The sequence below is a fragment of the Pristiophorus japonicus genome, chromosome 14, assembly GCF_044704955.1.
Source record: "Pristiophorus japonicus isolate sPriJap1 chromosome 14, sPriJap1.hap1, whole genome shotgun sequence".
NCBI classification, from domain to species: Eukaryota; Metazoa; Chordata; class Chondrichthyes; family Pristiophoridae; genus Pristiophorus; species Pristiophorus japonicus.
The window spans coordinates 77,435,791-77,458,546 of record NC_091990.1 but is presented as its reverse complement, the minus strand read 5'-3'; the positions used below and the strand labels follow the sequence as shown (position 1 = coordinate 77,458,546).

Below are 22,756 nucleotides of genomic sequence, written 5' to 3'. Positions count from 1 at the left end.
AGACTAAGACCAAATAGCAACCTTGGCAATGGTAAACAAACCAAATAATTTAACTTGGATGGCACTAACTTTAACTTCTCCCCCAAGGAATTTGAAGATTTTTTTAGCTTGTCCTTATGCAAAGCACAGACCTCTGAATTTGCCGAGTTTTCTCGGCGGTGCCCCGATCCCCCCGTCTTAAGCACATCATCACCGTGAGCACTGCCTATCTAACACCCCCCCCCGCCGACGGAGACATTCCCCTCGGAAGATCTTCGGCCCTCATGGCTGTGCCAAAATAAGCTTTTTCCCGGTGGTCCACTGCGGCTGTGGCCTTCTGCAGCGGCGGTGCGGCTTCCATGTCAACCCGACAAATATGCCCCTGGGTTCAGCCGGGCCACCAACAGGCAGCCTGGCACCCTCTCTTGGGTGCCAGGCTGCTGGCCCGGCCGAACTGGCCCAGCGGGCCAAAATTTTACAATCGCGGAGTCTCTCCCCTTTAAGTGAAGGGAAGAGCCATGGTGACGCGGTGCCATGATGACGTCATTGCAGCGGTCACTCCGCATCGCCCCCAACCTCTGCCCCTCAGGTGTAGTCACTGCCTCTATTATGATCGGAGAGAAAAAAAACAAAGAGCCGAATGTCGCTGAAGAGGCGGCCTGAACTGCAGCTGCGGTAAAAACCATTGTTTCGGGTGGGGGGGGGGGGCGTCAATTTCTACCCTCTGTTGTGTTCCCTCTCTTACAGGTCTCATGGAGCCATACACCCATGCAGTTTGAAGGATGGGCTAGAGAGCAGCTCATAGACTCCCATTATAAGTTGGTCAGTAGGAGATGCACCCTGAGGACACTCACCCTCAGATACCTCCTTCCACCCCATGAAGATGGTCACCCACAGTGAACTTAATCAAGGAAACAAACCTACAACATTTCACTCTGTGTCACTGTGTATTAGTACTGCAACACATTCTGCAGTATTTTTACCACCAATTTTGTTTCATTTACATATATGAATGCAATGAATTTGGCACATTTTCCAATCTTCAATGCTTTGTGAAAATGATTCTTTAATGTTTCAACCACTGAAATGTCCTGGAAGAATTTCAACACTACATTGAAGACAGAAATAAGGTAGAAAGACACCAAGAACAACTCTCACTGTAACATCTTTGTTCTGCCAGCAACACCACAATAGCATTGGTACGTTAAACATGTTGGTGCTGGTAGTTTCCAGTTTACTAAGTCTCCAGCAATCCTTACCTTAACAAGAACATAATGGCACCTTCCATGGAATGTGTAATGGTTTTCATCAAATGTATTAATGTGAGCTCCTCCCACAACAGAACAGATCCCAGGGCATGACAGATCAGTACAAGACCACTGCCCTCCATTACAAATGCTACCAGATTAAAAAGAGAGTATTTGAAATCAGTTATTTTCTTAAATGAAGATTAAGAAACAATAAATTATAAATTATGCCCCTCCTCCCAAAAGAAACAAACATAATGATTTATCAGAATCTTTAGCAAAAGTCAACACTATACATTAATTACCATTTACTGCATTTGGTGGAATAGGACTCTCCAGGATCATAAGATAAGCCATTGTAGATACAGGGACACTGTTCTTTTGGGATGCACCCAGTGTTGGAAATATCATCAAAAACGGTATCTAAAATATAAAATATTTGTTAGATGTGCACAGATTTCTAAAGTACAGATTTCTCACAGTTGATTTTGTGATATGTTTCAGTTATTCATAATGCAGGTGTTGAAGCCAAGCTGTCTCATTATAATTATTTGATGTTGCAAACCCTGCTTTATAACACTCTCAAATAGCATAGCTGCCTCTGTAACAAAACATACCCCCCACCCAAGTTTCTGACCTCCTCCCCCGCCCAAGTTCCTGACCTCCTCCCCCGCCCAAGTTCCTGACCTCCTCCCTCCCAGCCCAAGTTCCTGACTTCCTCCCTCCCAGCCCAAGTTCCTGACCTGCTCTCTCCCAGCCCGAGTGGCTGACCTGCTCCCCATGCCCAAGTTCCTGACCATCTCCCCCTGCCCAAGTCCCTCTCTCTGCCCCACACTCTCACTCTCTCTGACCCACTCTCTCTCTCTCTTCCTCTCTCTCTCTCTCTGCCCCACTCGCTCTCTCTGCTCCACTCTCTCTCTCTCTGCCCCACTCGTTCTCTCTCTGCCCCACTCTCTCTCTCTCCCCCCACTCTGACTCTCTCTCCCTCCACTCTCTCTCTGTGCCCCACTTTCCCCCCCACCCACCGCCACTCTCTCTCTCCCCCACTCTTCCACTGTATCATGCTCAGGCTCAAGTGACAACATGGTTCAGTTCTGACGAAGGGTCACAGACCTGAAACGTTAACTCTGTTTCTCTCTCCACAGATGCTGCCTGACCCACTGAGATTTCCAGCGTTTTCTGGTTTTATTTCAAATACCAGCATCCACAGTATTTTGCTTTTGCAACATGGTCCGGCTCCCTCATATATCGTACTATGTATGCGTGACCAGATCGAGCGTGCATGAGCAAAAAGGGGCGGAGTCCACCACCCGTATGCGCAAAGGACAGAAAAATATTCATGCAGATAATCACCTCGAATTCAAACACCCAGTTCTCGATAATACAAATGTAATACTTCTCTCTCTAGCAGTTAGATTACATCCACACTCTCCATAAAATTAATCAATATCCCATTTTCCGATGTTCATTTCAGCTCGCAAGGGTTTAAATCCACACAACACACAAGCTGTTGGGGAAAATGTATTTGGCCCAGCAATGAAGTAAGCTCCTGATCACAGGAAAGGCAAGATCCACTTATGGAAGTGCTCAGTGACACTGAACCTAAGAGACTATCAAGTGCATTACGGATATTTGTAAGAAACACCAATAACATTAATATAACAACGTCTCTATAACAATAATATCACATCCCCATCTCTTTATCTTCTTCTGAAGCAGTTCCTTGGAGTCAAGGATGACTTGCTTCCACATTAACATGAGTTCTAAGGCAGCTGATGAGTTCAATGCAGGATCTACAGACTCTGTCACAGGTGGGGCAGGTGGCAGTTGAAGGGATGGGTGGGTGGGTGGTTTGTCTTACTCTCCTTCCGTTGTTTGTACTTGACTGTTGCATGCTCCCGACAAAGAGACTCAAAGTCTTCGACTCCTTCCAGAATGCTTCTTCTCCACTTTGAGCAGTCATTGACCAGGGATTCCCAAGAGTCAGTGGGGATGTTACATTTTTTTCAAGGAGGCTCTGCCCTCCTGAGGCTTGCTTGCCGTGACGGAGCTCAGAGTAGAGTGCCTGTTTCGGGAGCCTTGTATCAGGCATGCGGACTACTCGTTATAAAACTAATATAACACCCCATTAACATTAATATAATCGACCATCTACAAGATTAGTATAACTCTCTTACCTCTCTATTACAATATAACCCCACCTCTGCAACACTAATATAACACTGCTTCTCTATAATATAAATATAATCGGCCCAAATTTGGCCCTCACGTTTTTTCGGTGCACTGATGTGAGATGCGCCGACTTCCTGCGATCCAAATGGCGCCAAAAAGATGTCCCTGGATTCTGGCCCCTCTGTCGACTCTCCCGGGGTTTGGCGCAGCGTGGCGAGTCTATTGGGGGGTGGAGCTAGGGCCCTGCGCCTAAAAGATGCCGGCAGCTATCCGCATGCGCAGTAGCTCCTCCCATGATTGTGGGAGCGAGCGTGGGACCCAACGCGTCCCGCCCCCATCCCAGGCTGAGTGGCCTGCCGCACAGGCCGGCCTGCTGCCTTCCCGCGCTGAGGGTTACAAGAAACAGGTTGGTGCGGGGAGACTTTTGATCGGGGGGGGGGGTGGGGAAGGAGGAGAGTTTTGATTGGGGGGGGGGAGGAGAGAGGAGATTTTGATGGTGGGGGTGGGGGAGAGAGAGGAGAGTTTTGATGGGTGTGGGGTGGGGGGAGGGGTGTTGGTCAGAGAGTTTTGATCTGGGGGGAGGAGAGAGGAGAGTTTTGATGGTGGGGCGGAGGGGTGGGGGGAGGGTGTGATAACTGTGTAGCCAGTAATTTTAATGAGCTTATTCAACCCTGTTGATGAAAATACTTTCCTACAACCAGAAGGTACTTCTATTTTTTATTTGGATATTTTGAAAAAATTATGTAAATATGTTTTGACTTTACTTCTTTTATTTTTGTAGTTTAAGCTTCCATGAATGCTTCTGTTGTATAGTAAATTATCTTTGCGAAGTTTGTCAGTCCTATGTAGCTGTTTGATCCTATTCACATTCTTTAGTCAAGTCATTAAGTACCTACCTGCGCTGATTTCTTAACTCTACGCAAGGGTTTTCTGTGCGGCCACAAGTGGTCACATATGCTGGCCTAAGTTAGTTTGGAGCAACTATTAGCTGTCCAAACTAGCTTAAATGGCCAAAACGGGCGTAGGTGGCTGGTAACGCCCCCTTTTGAAAAAAAAACTAAACTTAAAAAAAATCGTAACTCACCCACTTACACTGGAGCAAATTAAATGTGCAGAATGGGGATTTTTAAGCTATACCAGAAAAATCAAGTTGCTCCAAAAAAAAAACGGAGTAACTCCTGGGCAAATTTGGGCCCAATATCCCACAACATTGATTTAACATTCCTTTCTATAACACTGAAATAACACTTCTTTATAGCACTAATATAGTACCCCTGTCTCTCTACAACTATAAGCAAATATCTTTGTAGACTTTTCTGTAGAATAGGTCTTTCTATTGAAAATTGTTAAAAGTGTTAACAGGCTTTGTCTGAAGATTGCATAACTTTGTTTAGATGATCTGTCCTTGAAGAATCCATGTTAAGACACACTGAGTTGAAATTTAATTTCCCCCCGAAATGGGCGTGATGTAGGATCAACCCATGCTGTTCAAAGAAATGCAGGCAGCACAGCAACTTCATCTGCCTGCTGAGTAACAAGATTGTGGCATCCCCTCTTAAAGGAGGGGTGCATTCTGGCTGTAGCAGATGATTCAACTGGCTGGGGAACAGAGTCTGAGCAGAAACAACACTGAGTAATGTGCAAGATAGCAGAGAGCGGGATCAAAGATTTTCTGAAGCAGGACTGGAGGTCTTGATGCAGGAGGTGGACAGGACGAGAGAGGTCGGAGAAGCCAATGGGAGCAGATAGTCGTTGTGGTCAATGCCAGCTGTGTAGCCCCAAGGACCTGGATGCAGTGTAGCAAGAAGTTTAATGACCTCACACGAATGGTCAAGGTCAGTGGATTCATCTTCAAATGCCATATCCTTACAACTGAACCATCAGCATAGGACACTGCTCAATTCGCTACCCCTCCTTCACTCACCTACTAATAATATCTATCAATCACGACTCATACCTAACATTCTTGATTCACCTAACCCTCACACACGTAGCACTATTACAAGCCTCACACCCACATCTCAAAGCTTGCACACAGTGCCAGCTATTCAACCATGACAGGCACATTACCCAAACACATTGCCCCATACTCACTGAAGCACTTCACTCTCTATTGCAGCACAAGATGGCTCATAACTGGAGACAGCAGAGGCTACCCACAGGGAGATAGGTGTGCCAGCATGACCTCACCCCAATGCAGGAGACATTACTGAAGGTTATTAGAGCAGCCATCACTGAACCCATGGTCAGCGGCACAGCCAAAACAATGCAAGATGATGGTAGCCTCAGACATAATCCTCCTTCTCACATCCTACTTCCACCTCATCCCATAAATCTTCTGATTTACAAGCTGCAGATGGTATAAGCAGGCACCTCTTGCTTTCCCTCCTTCCTCTCACCACAACCCTACCCTAATGCCTTTCTCCTTTCAGATACCTGAAAGCTGCAACCTGACCAAGCAGCAGTGAAGGAGCAGGAATTGCAAAAGGAAGAAGGCAGTGATGCTGAAGACACAGCATCATCACTCGATTTCACACTCCCAGCCACCAGCTCAGATACTGACACCACGTATCGTTTAGAGGGTAACACAGAGGCAGCATGGTGAGTCACCGGGCACGACTGGTCTGCAGCCAGGGTAGGGGGAAAGGGTAGCGCAGGTGCCAGCTCACCGGAGGGTGAGGTCGCACACGAATTCTACTGCACAAGACTCAGAAGAGGACGTCGACGGGTTGGCCTACAGAAGAATGCTGATGGGTATGCACAATGAAATGCTTGGTGCATTGCTAGGCCTGCCAGAAAGCCTGAATGCAATATCAAGAGCACTCCAGCACCAACCTTGCAGAGGGCTTTGCGCAGAGCTTAGAGCATTCCTCGCTCTGCCTGCTTCTCTCGGGCAAGAGAGAATGAAATGTATTCACCTCTCTGCATAAAGAGCCTCAGTGACCTCCCTTATGCAATAGAGCATGCCAACTGGGAAATGTTGCAAATATCTCCTGCTTCAGCCTGAAAGGAGCCCAATGCATAAAAATACATGGCCACGTTCACCTTGATAGCATTTGGCAATGCCGTCCTCGTCCGGCTCTAAGACTGCAGTTCTGCCTGAAACCGATGGCAAATTTCAATGAGCATCTCCTCAGTGAAATTTAGACGTTGTTCCTTGCTGAAGTTGAGGTGGGAGAATTGCTCCCTGAAGACCCTGGGTGGATATGGCCTCCTGCTGACAGCTGTTCTCCACCTCCTTCTCCCTCTACGAGCAGCTTGTATGTCGCCTCTATTAATTCTCCGTCATGCTGCAGGCCAAGGGAAATAGGAGTAAATGGGTACTTTTCAGAATGGCAGGCAGTGACTAGTGGGGTACCGCAAGGTTCTGTGCTGGGGCCCCAGCTGTTTACATTGTACATTAATGATTTAGACGAGGGGATTAAATTTAGTATCTCCAAATTTGCGGATGACACTAAGTTGGGTGGCAGTGTGAGCTGCGAGAAGGATGCTATGAGGCTGCAGAGTGACTTGGATAGGTTAGGTGAGTGGGCAAATGCATGGCAGATGAAGTATAATGTGGATAAATGTGAGGTTATCCACTTTGGTGGTAAAAACAGAGAGACAGGCTATTATCTAAATGGTGACAGATTAGGAAAAGGGAAGGTGCAACGAGACCTGGGTGTCATGGTACATCAGTCATTGAAGGTTGGCATGCAGGTACAGCAGGCGGTTAAGAAAGCAAATGGCATATTGGCCTTCATAGCGAGGGGATTTGAGTACAGGGGCAGGGAGGTGTTGCTACAGTTGTACAGGGCCTTGGTGAGGCCACACCTGGAGTATTGTGTACAATTTTGGTCTCCTAACTTGAGGAAGGACATTCTTGCTATTGAGGGAGTGCAGCGAAGATTCACCAGACTGATTCCCGGGATGGTGGGACTGACCTATCAAGAAAGACTGGATCAACTGGGCTTGTATTCACTGGAGTTCAGAAGAATGAGAGGGGACCTCATAGAAAGATTTAAAATTCTGACGGGTTTAGACAGGTTAGATGCAGGAAGAATGTTCCCAATGTTGGGGAAGTCCAGAACCAGGGGTCACAGTCTTAGGACCGAGATGAGGAGAGACTTCTTCACCCAGAGAGTGGTGAACCTGTGGAATTCTCTGCCACAGAAAGTGGTTGGGGCCAATTCACTAAATATATTCAAAAGGGAGTTAGATGAAGTCCTTACTACTCGGGGGATCAAGGGGTATGGCGAGAAAGCAGGAAGGGGGTACTGAAGTTTCATGTTCAGCCATGAACTCATTGAATGGCGGTGCAGGCTAGAAGGGCGGAATGGCCTGCTCCTGCACCTATTTTCTATGTTTCTATGAATACACATTGCTGCACCCAAGTCTGGGAGTAACTGGGCTGAGCAGATGCCTTGAAGTAACCTGCCACACCATTCCTTGGCAACTTCAGATAAGATAACAAACCACCAAACACTTCTACAAACTCACCAAGAGCCAGTAGGAATCAATCAGCAACTAACCCAAAAGCAGTTGATGTTCAGTTGTGTGTGTTTAAGAGAGGGCGTTAGTTGTAGCATTGAGGTAAAAAATGGCAGCACTGGTGTCAAATCAGTGTGGACGTCACAATTTGCACACTCTGCATACTTCTGGCACATGCTCCTAGCATTCGAGATAACCACCTACCTAAAATGGCGCCTGGCGTGGCCCACACCAGATGCCATTTTGGACATGAATTGGCACCCCTAGCGCTGAAAAAACAGGTGCTACGGAGCCAAATTTAACGGAAATGTACTTTGGAACAAAGCTCCCTCTAGTCTTTGAGTACCAATAACCCTAGTATAACATTCCCACCTATCTACAACAGAAATATAATATCCCTTCTGTAACATTAATACAACACTCACTATCTCAATAATATTAATACCACACTCACTCCCTCCGCTAAGGTAACACATTGGGATAGATTTTCAACTTGCCGCCAGGGCATAAAACTGGCGTATGGATAGGCCACTTATTATAAAAACTGCCACAATTTCTTTTTCACAATATCTTTTTAAATGTCACTATAACAGCCCCTCTATACAACTAGCAAAGCATCTCTTTTTGAAATTAACAGTCCTCTGTAATACTAATATAACATTCTGGGGGAGAGATTTGGCCTACGCTAAAATAAATGACAAGTCGGAGGAGTGACTGCTCCGTGGAAGCGGGCAGTTGTGGATGTCAAACAAGTATCTCAATGTAGTTTTCTGGTCAAAGCTTGATGAATTCCATCTGGTTCCATTGCTGAATTAACTCGCAGGTAGGTCTTGGGGGGGTTGGGGAAGACAAAGCTGAGTGGAGGGCAGCTAAGGCGCCCATGGAGGAGCACACGTGCTCCTTCTGTCTCTACAAAAATATAACTTTGAAACGGTTTTGTGGCCATTTATTGAGCAGCGCTCAAGATGTGATACAATTAGGCGGAGCTTGCGTGGCACAAGCTCTTTACATTTATATCTGAATTTTGCTTCAAGTGGGCAGTGCTTACCCACTTACAGACCCTATTCCGCCTGGATTGTCAATGATTTTGTCGAGGCCCCAAACACATACCGAACCCCTGATTTCAAACTCCTGGCTATTGGTTTTTAGAGCACAAAGCATATACACAATCCCCTGTGATATAACCTTAATCCTGCCTTTATTTCAGGTGAGGCAAATCAGAAATTACTAAGTCCAAAGTATTAGCAGTTTGCTTTATTAAAATGTAACTAGTTTAGTTCCTGTTTCAGTGCTAAAGTCAGACAGTGAAGCCTCAATGGCCAGCACATCCTACATCAGTAGGCATTGTAACACAGGTAAATGTTAAAATACAAAAAAAAACTGCAAATGTTAAAAATCTCAAACAAAGACAGAGGGGCTGAAATTGCTCCTTTCTATAAGGCCTTTGGCCCCTTGAAAGCAGTGGCCATGGCTCAGTGCGGAATGTCCACTGAGTCTGTGCGGCACGGCCGCCATGTTTAAAATTGCCCTTCCTCAGATTTGGAGCAGTGTATGGGACTGCTCTGCCTAGTTTTCCACCGCACCTTTTGCTGTTGGTACACTCTCTGTGGCTTGTCAGTGCGACCGCCCTTAAAGGGGAAGTGGCGCAAGAATGCGCACCGCTGCTTACCCTCACATGAAAAATGCACTGACCGAAATTCTGGTTGTAAAATCGTAGCCCCGCCACGCAGTGCCCCCGGCAGGTTTCTCTGTTGGTGCACCTTCTGCTGACTGTGTGCGGCCCGGCAGTGCAGTGGCCCTTCAAGGGGAGGAGGGGAGGGCTCATTGCCTCGGCCGCCATGCATTTAATTTTGTCGACCGACTTCCCGATCGGCCGGCAAGATAGTGCCCACGGGTTCGGCCAGGCTGCCAACGGGCAGCCTGGCACCCCCTCTTGGGTGCCAGGCCCCAGGTCCAGCCAAAACCCTCCCTGGTGGCCCAATGGCTAAAGATTTAAAATGCCAGATTCTCTCCCCTTTAACGGAGGGGAGAGAGTGTGGTGATGCACAGAGGCTGTGATGTCACCACTACTCCACCACTGATTAACAGCGGCAGAGTCCCGGTCCCGACCCAAATTCAGCCCCTCAGCCTGCCTTCCTGTCGATCTCCCGCCCCCACTATGACCAACTTCCATTGGGACTTTAAAAACATTTCCAAGTCCTGAAAATCGATCATGGATCCCTACGGTAAAAGCAGAAAAAAAATCAGAGATAAGCCAGCTTTCTTGTGCTGCTGAATTTCGGCCCCATTGTATCTTACCAGGAGGACAGAAGCAGCCGTCAATGCAGTGGTCCTCACACATCTGGCTCCTATCAGGATTTGAGCATGTGTCTGCACATGGAACACCACACTCTTCATAGGTCATATTAAGCTGGCATGTCTCTTCTGGAATAGAGAAAACAGCCAACTTTTATTGTCTTCATTATTTTCATAAGTAAATAAATGCATTTGTAATTTTATTAAGAGAATTTGAGTGTGGTCGATTTTAAAGGTACTTGCCACACATTTTTTCCGTTCGCCAGTTGCCGGGTTTCCCTCCAACATGGGCACACTGTCTAGAAAATTCTGCTAAGGTATTGCAGATGCAGGATGATGAATTTTTAAAATCCTTGCACAGACACATGTCCAGCATGCAGCTCTTGATAAAAGGTACTAAATCTAAGACATCATAGCAGTTGGAAAAACCTGGTTCTGTGAGTAGATTTTCACACATGGATTCCTGAGTAGAAAAGGAAGTTATTTAGTGATGGGCATATACAACCATTATCTGTATAGCAGCCTTGGAAAGGTTTACTTTTTAATGTACTTGGTAAATATTTCTCATCAGAAAGGTGTGGAATGTCAGAGCTACAGATGTTTGCACCTTTGCTACCAGTATCTGTATTAAGTACTCCCAGGTATATTATGCGTTCAATGCTGAATAAGGATCTCTCTACCCTGACCTCAGAAGAGCAAACTTTCTGTAAATGTAACATTATCGTTCTAAACACCATCTATCCTGAATATTAGAAAGTATAAAATTAGTAAAGGCCATTTACATTGGGTCTACAGCACAGACACAGGCCATTCGGTCCAACTAGTCTATGCTGGCTTTTACGAACGGCCCTCCATCCCTCTTCATCTAACCCTATCAGCATACCCTTCTATTCCTGTCTCCCTCATGTGCTTTTCTAGCTTCCCCTGAAATGTATCTGTGCTATCTACCTCAACTACTCCTCTACTCCTTGTGGTAGAAAGTTCGACATTCTTACCACTCTTTGGGTAAAACTGACTCTCCTAAATTCCTTACTGGATTTAATAATGACTATCTTATAGTTATGGCCTCTAATTTTGATCTTCTGCACAAGTGGAAACATTTTCTCTACGTCGACCCTATCAAACCCTTTATAACACGGAGACCAGAACTGTGGTCTAACAAAGATTCAATAAATTTTAACATAACTCCACTGCTTTTCAATTCTATCCCTCGAGAAATGAACCCCAGTGCTTTGTTTGCTTTTTTTATGGTCTTATTAATCTGCGTGATTTGTGAACATGTACCCCTTGATCCCATCCTCTACCCCATTTAGAATCTTATTATCCAAGCACTATCTGGCCTCTTTATTCTTCCAACCAAAATGCACCACCTCAGATTTATCAATATTGAAATTAGTTTGCCAATTACACATCCATTCTGCAAGTTTATTAATGTCCTCTTCTATTTTATAGAATTGCTCCTTTGTGCTACTATAACCCCCAATTTGGTATCATCTGCAGATTTAGAAATTGTACTTCCAATTCCCAAGTCCAATTGTCAATGTAAATTGTGAACAACAGTGTCCCTGTAGCTACCCTTAATCCCTACTTTCTGTTTTCTGTTTGTCCCCTGCATGCTATCCATTCTGCTACCTGCCCCCTATCTCCACCTTTGTAATGAGTCGACTATGTGGTGCCTAGTCGAAGGCCTTTTGAAAGTCTAATATATTACATCTACTATGTTACCCTTGTCTACCCTTTCTGCAGATCCATTAAATTTAATCCTTGTACAAACCACTCGACCCAAACCATTTCATCCACCTGCCACCGGAAGGTCAATCACGTAAAGCTTCAAATACCTTTAGATCTCCAGCCCTATATGCTACATTTATAAAAAATTTGTTCCAGGATGTGGGCATCACTGGCAAGGCCAGCATTTATTGCCAATCACCTAATTGCCCTCGAGAAGGTGGTGGTGAGCTGTTGCTGATAGCCCACAGCGCCGCATGATTGCTCAATTTTGAGCTGCAAATCTGTTCTGAATCTATCCTATTTAGCACGGTCATAGTGCCACACAATATGTCCTCAGTGTGAAGATAGGACTTCATCTCCACAGTGACTGTGTGGTGGTCACTGCTACCAATGCTGTCATGGACAGATGCATCTGCGACAGGTAGATTGGTGAGGATGAGGTCAAGTAGGTTTTTACCTCGTGTTGTTTCTCTCACTACCTACCCAATCTGGCTGATGTGTCCTTCAGGACTCGGCCAGTTCGGTCAGTAATGGTACTACCGAGCCACTCTTGGTGATTGAAGTCCCCCATCCGAGTATGTTCTGTGGCCTTGCTACTCTCAGTGCTTCTTTCAAGTGGTGTTGGAGTGCCGATTCATCAGCTAAGGGAGGGCGGTAGGTGGTACTCAGCAGGTGGTTTCCTTGCCCATGCTTGACCTGAAGCCATGAGACTTCATGGGGTCCGGAGTCGATGTTGAGGACTCCCAGGCCCACTCCCTCCTGACTGTATACCACTGTGCCACCAACCCTAGTGGGTCTGCCCTGCCGGTGGGACAGGACATACCCACGGATGGTGATGGAGGATTCTGGGACATTGGCTGAAAGGTATGATTCTGTGAGTTTGACTAGTTCAGGCTGTTGCTTGACGAGTCTGTGGGACAGCTCTCCCAATTTTGGCACAATTATACATCTTTGATTGGTTGCCTTTCTTGACAACTTCACAACTTTAAAATCCTACGTCCATCCTATTTGATCCTCTGTGAGCTTGAAGATAGGGTGCCCAACATTGGCCTCATTATTGATCGATAAGATTAGAATGTCTTGGTTCATAATCAACCCGTTTTGATTGACGTCCCAGTGTATGATTATCCTTATTGATAAAAGGACTGAGTAATAAGGCTTAGTAAAGAAATGTCTCCGAGGAGACTACATAGAGATATGTAAGATAGTGAATCATATTGAAATGGCAAATTGGAATGTTCTTTCAAATCAAACCATAAACATTAGATCAAGGGGACACTGATTCAAACTAGTGAAAGTTTAGGACTGATATCAAGAAGTTCTGATTCACATTAAAAGTGATCAACATGTGAAATGGTCTCCCAGATACTGGAGGTAAACAGCCTGCAATCATTTAAGAGACAGTTGCTGTGATGGAAGTGCCATAGAGACTTTCTAGAAATTGCTTTCTTCATCCATATCTATCTTGTGCTAGCATCATATGGAATGGATATTTGACTGAATGATCAATAATTACATCTTAGCCTTCTAATTTTCCAATGTTGTTCATGTATATGTTTTGTGGCCTAATAGGCATAACATCACATTTATAATAGCTATATTAAAATCAATCTGACATCCATTCAAATGGCCCAAATCCCTTTGAGTACTATCAGTCTCAATAAACATTGTAATATTACAAGAAATTTCCTTTTCTAAATTATTGGTGTTAACAGCAAGAGACCCAAAACAGACCCAATTTCGCAACCAAAGCGTTTCTGATTTATCATCACCTCTGCTTCCAGTTAATTTGTGATTAATTTAATGAGCTCCAGTTTTCTTTCTAAACCTTACATTAGGAAAGTTATCAAATCTGCTATAAAATTCCAAAAGATTTTTGACTGAATTATTCTTATTAACTTAATGATCTTCCAATGGATTGGTGAGGCACAATGTCCTGCTTCTAAATCTATTTTGATTTACAGCCTCCAAGCTCCATTAATACATAAGAACATAAGAAATAGGAACAGGAGTAGGCCATACGACCCCTCGAGCCTGTTCCACCATTCAATAAGATCATGGCTGATCTGATCATGGACTCAGCTCCACTTCCCCGACTGCTCCCCATAACCCTTTATTGTTCAAGAAACTGTCTATCTCTGTCTTAAATTTATTCAATGTCCCAGCTTCCACAGCTCTCTGAGGCAGCAGATTCCACAGATTTACAACCCTCTGAGAGAAGAAATTTCTCCTCATCTCAGTTTTAAATGGGCGGCCCCTTATTCTAAGATCATGCCCTCAAGTTCTAGTCTCCCCCATCAGTGTAAACATCCTCTCTGCATCCACCTTGTCAAGCCTCCTCATAATCATACGTTAGATGAGATCACCTCTCATTCTTCTGAATTCCAATGAGTAGCGGCTCAGTCTACTCAACCTTTCCTCATAAGTCAACCCCCTCATCTCCGGAATCAACCTAGTGAACCTTCTCTGAACTGCCTCCAAAGCAAGTATATCCTTTCGTAAATATGGAAACCAAAACTGCACGCAGTAATCCAGGTGTGGCCTCACCAATACCCTGTATAGCTGCAGCAAGACTTCCCTGCTTTTATACTTAATCCCATTCGCAATAAAGGCCAAGATACCATTGGCCTTCCTGATCACTTGCTGTACCTGCAAGTGTTTCATGCACAAGTACTCCCAGGTCCCGCTGTACTGCGGCACTTTGCAATCTTTCTCCATTTAAATAATAACTTGCTCTTTGACACTGTACCATCCAGATTCACAGCTTTTAATAACTCTTAAATAGCTGAAAATCCACAGATAAATTAGAAACTACAATTTCTGTGAGATAAAACAGGTTCAAACCAGAAGGAAGTTTAATTAAGGAGAAGCATTCACTTACAAATTTTGAACAATTTTTGTCATTTTCAGATGAGGATACATCTTTGCATTGCTCCATGGGTCCATTCAGTTTCTGCAAGTTTCCATACTGGATAGGAGTCAGGTGGTGGCCTGTAATCAGTGATGGATAATAAATGAACAAAGTGCATGTAATATTAAACATAACATAATCAAATGTGATGGGCAGTGCCCATTGCACGTACCATTTGAAAAAAATTCATTATCACGGATGCCGTTGAAATCACCGCACAACCCACATGTTGTATTGACAAACTGCTGGCCCAGTTCAAGCTAATGCAAAAGAGAAAAACATTAGAAAAAGTATTGGGAGCTACATTTCAATCTAATTATGAAAAATATACATTTTTTTTCTTTCAATGAGGAAGTTTTGAAGACACTGAATGTTTCATTAATGATAAAATCACTAAAATTGTGTCAACTAAAAACATGTAAGTAACAAATTGCTATAACTTTTTATCCAGCAGAGTCATGCTGCGGCTACACTGCCAGAGCCACTGTTTCAATTGTGGGCTGATCTCACAATGCAATTGCTCCTTCCCATCCAGATCCAATCTCTATCAATTGCTATTAAATCTGTCGCTCCAGCTGTCCGAGGTAGAAAGAATGGGCTGCTGGGTTTGGGATGCAACAGTTAAAAATGAATCACCTCTCGAAATAACTTTATATTTATAATCTTTTTTGTTAATATGAGTAACACTATGCTCATTGCAATAGTTTACATCAGTTATGGCACTGAGTAAGTACTTCCATTGATAAATTATATTGTCAACATATCCCCACCAGATGGCAGCATTGATCACACACAGGTTTCAGACACCAAAGGGGCAAAATTCTGGGGGGCGCTAATGATGTGGAAGAGACTTTTCGCCTGGGGGGCGGGCACTACCGGCTCCCAGGAAATTGGTGGGGAGTTTGTGGAGGAGCTGCCACGACAGCGCCATGCGGTTAGCGTCCTGAGCTACCATGCAACCAGCAATGATGTAATCGCCGTGCGCGACGACCACTCATCGCCCCACCTATTACCGTTATCCTGCAGGTCGCAAGGCTGGCGCGAGCGGAGGTCAATGCCAGCTTCGCAGATTGCGAAGCTGGCCGATATCACCTCTCAGGGCTCTACTTAAAGGGGAGGGCGTCAGCGCCCCGCATTTCCATCTTTTCTGGATTGTCGACTCTCGGGTCAGTTCCAGGATGATGACCACTATCGTGCAGCCCGGCACTCTGTTTTGGGTGCCATGCTGCAGCCCCGTGCTCATGCTGCCCTGGTGGCCTAGTGAAGGCCTTGCAGAGTGAGCAGTCACCCGCTCCTTTAAGCGAAGGGGAGGGGGGTTGAAGCGCATCAGCACTACATGGAGCATTCGCTTGGCGCTTCACTCATCGCCCCAGTAGCACACCAATAACCGCTCCTAAAGGAAGTGGAGTGCACGAGATTACTCTCTGGTTTCTTTGAGGGCCAGTAATCCCAATTCAGCGGTGGGGGCGCGATTTCTGCAGCAGGTGCAGAAAGTCCCGGCCGCAGCTGATTACCACCCCCAATCAGGGCACAGGGCAATTTCACCTCCCAAGTGTCATTTGAAAAGTGTTGAGTTTTTCAACTACCTGGTAGGAAGTGTAGTTTTTCTTGTCAACTCCTGAGTAATGCAATATCCAGACCAGAGCATTAATAGAAAACACTGAATGGGAACTATTTTAATAGAGCGTCAGAGTTGTTGTCTTTCAGATCAGATGTTCAATTGAGGCCCTGTCTGTGAGTTATGCTGGATGTAAAAGGTCAAATAACACTGTGGGGTAGAAATTTGACTGCTTTGCGCTTCCCGTTAACACCTGGGGGGGTCGGTAGTGCAGCGCTACAGGGTTAGCGATTGGGCGTGGCGAATTCAGCAACATCCATGAATCTCAGTGTCGGTTTAGTGCTGGCGCTAACACTTACTGCCTTGGCCTCTAGCACCTCACAGATAGTGACATCATAAAGCACGCAGTGCCCTGTTACCAACCCGGATTTGAAATGACCTCCCGCCACTTGCTGTATCTCCGGGCGTCAACAACGGCAGGAAGAGGAGGTGATGTCCACTCAACTGGGTGCTTGGGGAGTGCTAATTAAAGGGAATGGTTTTCAGGTAGGTCAAACTTTATTCTTTGCACCAGTCTGGTGCCTGTTTCATTGCTGCAGGATGTCCAAGCCCTCCACCTACTGAGAGTGTTTAGGGTTGTAATGGCAGTCGTGTAGGTCGCCTTGCAATGCAGAAATGCCGAGTAGTTGGTTGTGCACCATCATTGGCCCTTCCCTTTAAGCACTGCACTCTACATTGCTCAGTCCTCTGCCGCTACTGCCCTGTTCTCACACTTTTGTGGCCTAAAAGAAGTGGTTAGCACTTGATTTAGCACTCCACTTCCCTCTTGGAGCGCTAAAGCTAAATTTCTCAGGAGCACAGAATCATTATTGCCTGGTGGTACTTTTTCACATTTTCAAAAGTTATCGCCCCAAACGGGGTGATACGGAATTTCTAGCCCTATATTTCAACTATTTGAATCTCTCCAATCAGGATACCGACTCTACCACATCTCCAATCTAAACTATTCCAAATGCTCTCTTGGCCGGCCTCCCACCCTTCACCCTCTGTAAACTTCAACTCAACTCTGCTGCTTGTATCCTATCCTGCACCACGTCACAGAGTTTGAGAGCCATCTTGATCTCAGGAGCATCTCGCTGATATTCAGCTAGCAGCCATCTGTCCTGCACCCACCAATGGGCTAGCACGAAGAAGCAGGTGAAAAACAAGGAGAGGACACACTTACCAAGTGATAGGAAGAGAGCACCAGGAGAGGTGACTATTTGAGGAACATTCCCCTTTTTGATCAAGAAATAAATTGAATAATTTTTATGTTGTGCATTTTAATTTTGATTGATGATGCTGAAGTAAGTACTGGAGAATGGTGTTCCAGTGGATTGAGCAGGCTGGTCCTAGTCCTGGTGTGGTTTGTGTTGGATTGCAAAAAATGGGAGGTGGCAGTTTAATGCATCAAAGTTTGATGAATGGCTCTAGAAAATGGTAAAATGGCAACTGGTGCTGGCTTCTCTCCTGCTTCAGCCTCCTCCTAATAGTTGCAGGACTCTTGCTGTTGCTGCTCAAGGTGGAGGCCTCTCTATATTACAGTACTGTGAAGAATGCAGCAAGCAACTTTATGCTTGAGACCTATTCAGGATATTACTGGAGGACATCCTGATTTTATGCAGGCGAGAGTGGGTATCTGGCAACAGGAGGCCGCAGCAGGGGACCCATGTGAATGATCCATGACAGTCAGTGGAGATGGGGGCAAGCCTGTAGAAAGATCACAAGGGGGAGACTGCACTGGACAGGATCGGGAGGGTCGGGGAGGGGCGGTCAGGGAGGATCTGTCAAAGAGTGGAAAGGGGTAGCAAGCTTCATTGTGAGGCCTGGAGGGGCACTTGCTCCTGCTGGTTCACAAGGAAACCAAAAATAATTTTTTTTAAACTTATGTTCTGGGTCACCTCTGGCACAGGATCCACCTCCCGACGGATTTCCTTCTGAACTGACATGGCTGTCCCGCTCAGGTCTCAGGTTGAAATTGCAAATCGGGTCCTAATGATCTGCATATTTAAAGTAGGACCAAGCTTCCTTTCTGTGGGTGTCCTATTCAACTGCTCAGAAGTGCAGATTAATATTGGGAAGGTAGCAGGATCAGAGAAGTAAGTGACTGAGCTTATTGTAACTACACCCGCTGAAGCTCTGCCAAGTGGGTGCAATTAAAATCAGGGCCATACCGTTTGATGTCATTACAATGCATATAGAAAACTAATCCTGAAACTAAAAATGTGGTCTCAGCACTGTACCACTAGCACTGGCAATGCACAGCTGCTATGTGTACCCATGCACAAATAGACTGATTTAAGCGAATAATGTCAGTACAGTGCATTGAGATTATTTACTGGCTCTCCAGGTGTGACTCAGATGTTGCACCTGGAGTTCCGTGGCCACATTATTGGGTAACAACAATGAGCAAATCAAATTAGGTACTCTCTGCTGTATTAGTGGCTGCTTACTTTTGCAGATGATGTCACCAAAGCATAGCATACGGATGATAAATAGGAGAGAAATGAAGATGGACCATAAGGGCACACTTCAGGTGACTGTTTGGGTATGGGAAAAGGAAGCATTGCAGGCAATGAAGTGCCTATATTGGGAGTGGAGCATCGCGGGACAGTTCCAACCCATTTAAAAAAGAGCACGGAGCAGCAGCAGCAGAGGACCAACACAGGACTACTTCATACTAAACAGCAGAAGCAGCATCTATAGACAGAGCTAGGCAATCCCACATCCAACGGATAACATTAAAGCTCTGTAGTCCTGCCACATCCAGTTGTAAATGGTGGTGGACAATCAATTAAATAACTAACAGGAGAAGGAGGCTCCATGAATATCCCCATCCTCAATGACAGCGGAGCCCAGCACATGAGTGCATAAAACAAGGCTGAAGCATTAGAAACGATCTTCAGCCAGAAGTATTATGTGGATGGTCCAGCTTGGTCTCCTGAGGTTCCCACCATCACTGATGCCATTCTTCAGCCAATTCAATTCAATCCACTTGATATCAAGAAAAGGCTGAGCGCACTGGATACAGCAAAGGCTATGGGCCCTGTCAACATCCCAGGTGTAGTTCTGAAGACCTGTGCTTCATAACTAACTGTGCCTCTAGCCAAGCTGTTCCAGTACAACAACAACACTGGAATCTATAAAATAAAGTGGAAAATTGCCCAGGAATGTCCTGTCCACAAAATGCAGGACAAATCCAATCCGGCCAATTACCACTCCCACCCTCCCCCCATCAGCCTGCTCTCAATCATCAGTGAAGTGATGGAAGGTGTCATCGATAATGCTATCAAGTGGCAATTACTCACCAGTAACCTGCTCACTGATGCCCAGTTTTGGTTCTGCCAGGACCACTTGGTTCCAGACCTAATTACAGCCTTGGTCCAAACACGGACGGAAGAGCTGAATTCCAGAGCTGAGGTGAAAGTGATTGCCCTTAATACCATGGCAGTATTTGGCCGAGTGTGGCTTCAAGGAGCCCTAGTAAAATTGAAGTCAATGGGGATTAGGGGGAAAACTCTCTACTGGCTGGAGTCATATCCAGCACAAAGGAAGATGGCTGTGGTGGTTGGAGGTCAATCATCACAGTCCCAGGACATCATTGTAGGCGATCCTCAGGGCAGTGTCCTAGGCCCAACCATCTTCAGCTGCTTCATCAATGGCCTTCCTTCCATCATAAGGTCAGAAATGGGATGTTTGCTGATATTTGCAGTGTTCAGTTCCATTTGCAATTATTTAGATAATAAAGCAGTCCGATCCTGCATACTGCAAGACCTGGACAACCTTCAGGCATGGGATGATAAGTGGCAGGTAACATTTGCAACACATCAGTGTGAAGCAATGACCATCTCCATCATCCAACATTGACATTCAATGGCATTACCATCATTGGTAACCATCCACATCCAGGAGGGCGGGGGTGTGTGGTGACCATTCACCAGAAACTTAACTGGATCAGCCACATAAATCATCATAGGTAGACTTGCTTCCACTCTAAAAGTGAGTTCTCAGGTGACTGTACAGTCCGATACGGAAATTACAGTCTCTGTCACAGGTGGGACAGACAGTCGTTGAAGGAAAGGGGGGTGGGGAGTCTGGTTTGCCACATGCGCCTTCCGCTGCCTGCGCTTGTTTTCTGCATGCTCTCGCGACGAGACTCGAGGTGCTCAGCACCCTCCCGGATGCTCTTCCTCCACTTAGGGAGGTCTTTGGCCAGGGATTCCCAGGTGTTGATGGGGATGTTACACTTTATCAGGGAGGCTTTGAGGGTGCCCTTGACATGTTTCCTCTGCCCACCTAGGGATTGCCTGCCATAGAGGAGTCCTGAGTAGAGCGCTTGCTTTGGGATTCTTGTGTCGACAATGTGGCCCGCCCAACGGAGCTGGTCGAGTGTGGTCAGTACTTCGATGCTGGGGATGTTGGCCTGATCGAGAAATACTGTGGCTATAGAGCACTTTACAGTGTTTTGGACTCAACATAGAGTTCAACAATTTCAGTTTTAACATCTGCCCCCATTATTTCAGACAGCCATTGATTATGATTCTGCTATTCCCACTTACTCCTCTTCTAGACCCATCTTTTGTTTCTTTACCTGTCCCATTACAATCTTATTTTGCTTTGTACAATCATAGCTTTTGTCATTTAATCTCTCCTGTCTTCCAACCTATCACAGGCCTTTCCTTTTGTTATTTCCTCCCCTCCCCCTATCCCTGCTGCTGCACTTGCATAAAACCTGTTACATCTGTAACTTTTTCTAGTTCTGGTGAAAGGCCATTGACCTGAAACATTAACTCTGTTTCTCGCTCCACAGATTCTGCCTGACCTGCTGAGTAGTTCCAGCATTTTCTGTTTATATTATATTAGAATCAGTTAGAGGCTGGGTATTCTGCAGCGAGTGATTCATCTCCTGACCTCCAAAGCCTTTCCACCACCTACAAGGCTTAAGTCAAGTGTGTCAGAATAATCTCCACTTGCTTGGATGAGTGCAACTCCAACAACACTTAAGAAGCTCGACACCATCATGACAAAGCTGTCCACTTGAGTGGCACCCATCCATCACCTTAAATATTCACTCCCTCCACCATCGGCGCACTATGGCTCGAGTCCGTACCATATACAAGATGCACTGCAGCAACTCACCAAGGCTTTTCTAGAGCACCACCCTAACCCGCGACCACTATCACCTAGAAGGACAAGCACAACACATCTTCCAAGTTCCCCTCAATGCCACATATCATCCTGATTTGGACATATATCACCATTCCATCATCGTCTCTGGGTCAAAATCCTGGAACTCCCTACCTAACAACACTTTGGGAGTACCTTCATCACACGGACTGCAGAAGTCAAGAAGGTGGCTCTCCATCACCTTCACAAGGGCAACTAGGAATGGGTAATAAATGCTGGCGCTGCCATAAATGAATAAATGAAAAAAAGCCCAAGATTATTACCAAAGCCAAATGTAAATTGGAATAGGGATAAAATGATCAGGAAAGTAAATGCATGGTTGAAAGACTGGTGTGAAAAGGTGAGATTGCAGGTCAGGGGACACTGGCACCAGGAAGGAGCTGTACCGCTGGACAGGCTGCACCTGAACCCAACTGGACCAAATGCCTCAATAGGGCTATAGATTCTAGAAAGGACTTTAAATAATGGGGGGAGGTGGGAGGTGAATGGGTTCGGCTAGAAATAATTGATAATGACCAAAAGATGATAAAAAGATGCAATGAGTGCAAAGGTCAGAGTGCAAAAAGAGGTATAATAATTCAAATTCAGATAATAGTATAAGAATTAATAATATACGTGATATAAATAAAGCAGGTATTGAACAATAACAAAAAGTATAATGACTTTGGAACTGTGTGAGGAACATCATCAGCATATAGCAGCAGAGTGGGCACAGTTAACCAAATCAAAGCTCTTTACATAAATGCATGTAGCATAAGGAATAAAACAAATGAAGTAGAAGCTCAAATCCAGCTCAAAGTGTACGACACAGTAGCCATTACAGAGACCTGGCTTCAAGCTGGACAGGAATGGGAGCTTAATGTTTCAGGTTATACAGTCTTTAGAAAGGACAAGGATGTAGGGAAAGGAGCAGTAGTTGCAATATTTCTAAAAGACAATATTGCAACAGTTGAAAGAAAGGATATGAGTAAGAGTGATGAGGCAGTGCAAATATGCTTGTAGAATTAAGAAACAGCAAAGGATTCAAGACTCTGGTGGGAGTTGTTTATAGACCTAATAGCAGTGATGTAATAATGGGATGATTATATACAGAGAGCTGAGAAGCATTTATTTTCACATCGATTAGGAGATGTAAAACAGCTCGTTGTAATTAATAGAGTGCATCCA

General features: G+C 45.3%; 1 protein-coding gene across 1 annotated transcript in view; it reads right to left on the bottom strand.

The window, feature by feature from the left end:
* The window catches only part of LOC139279613 (mucin-2-like), a 442,102-nt gene that overhangs the window by 157,847 nt on the left and 261,499 nt on the right, over positions 1-22,756 (bottom strand). Inside the window, exons 6-11 of the mRNA XM_070898728.1 lie at positions 14,978-15,065; positions 14,776-14,885; positions 10,407-10,626; positions 10,167-10,292; positions 1,532-1,649; positions 1,239-1,377 (exon numbers count right to left, since the gene is read on the bottom strand). Of these exons, the coding sequence (XP_070754829.1) occupies positions 1,239-1,377; positions 1,532-1,649; positions 10,167-10,292; positions 10,407-10,626; positions 14,776-14,885; positions 14,978-15,065 (801 nt within the window). The remainder of the gene's footprint in view (positions 1-1,238; positions 1,378-1,531; positions 1,650-10,166; positions 10,293-10,406; positions 10,627-14,775; positions 14,886-14,977; positions 15,066-22,756) is intronic.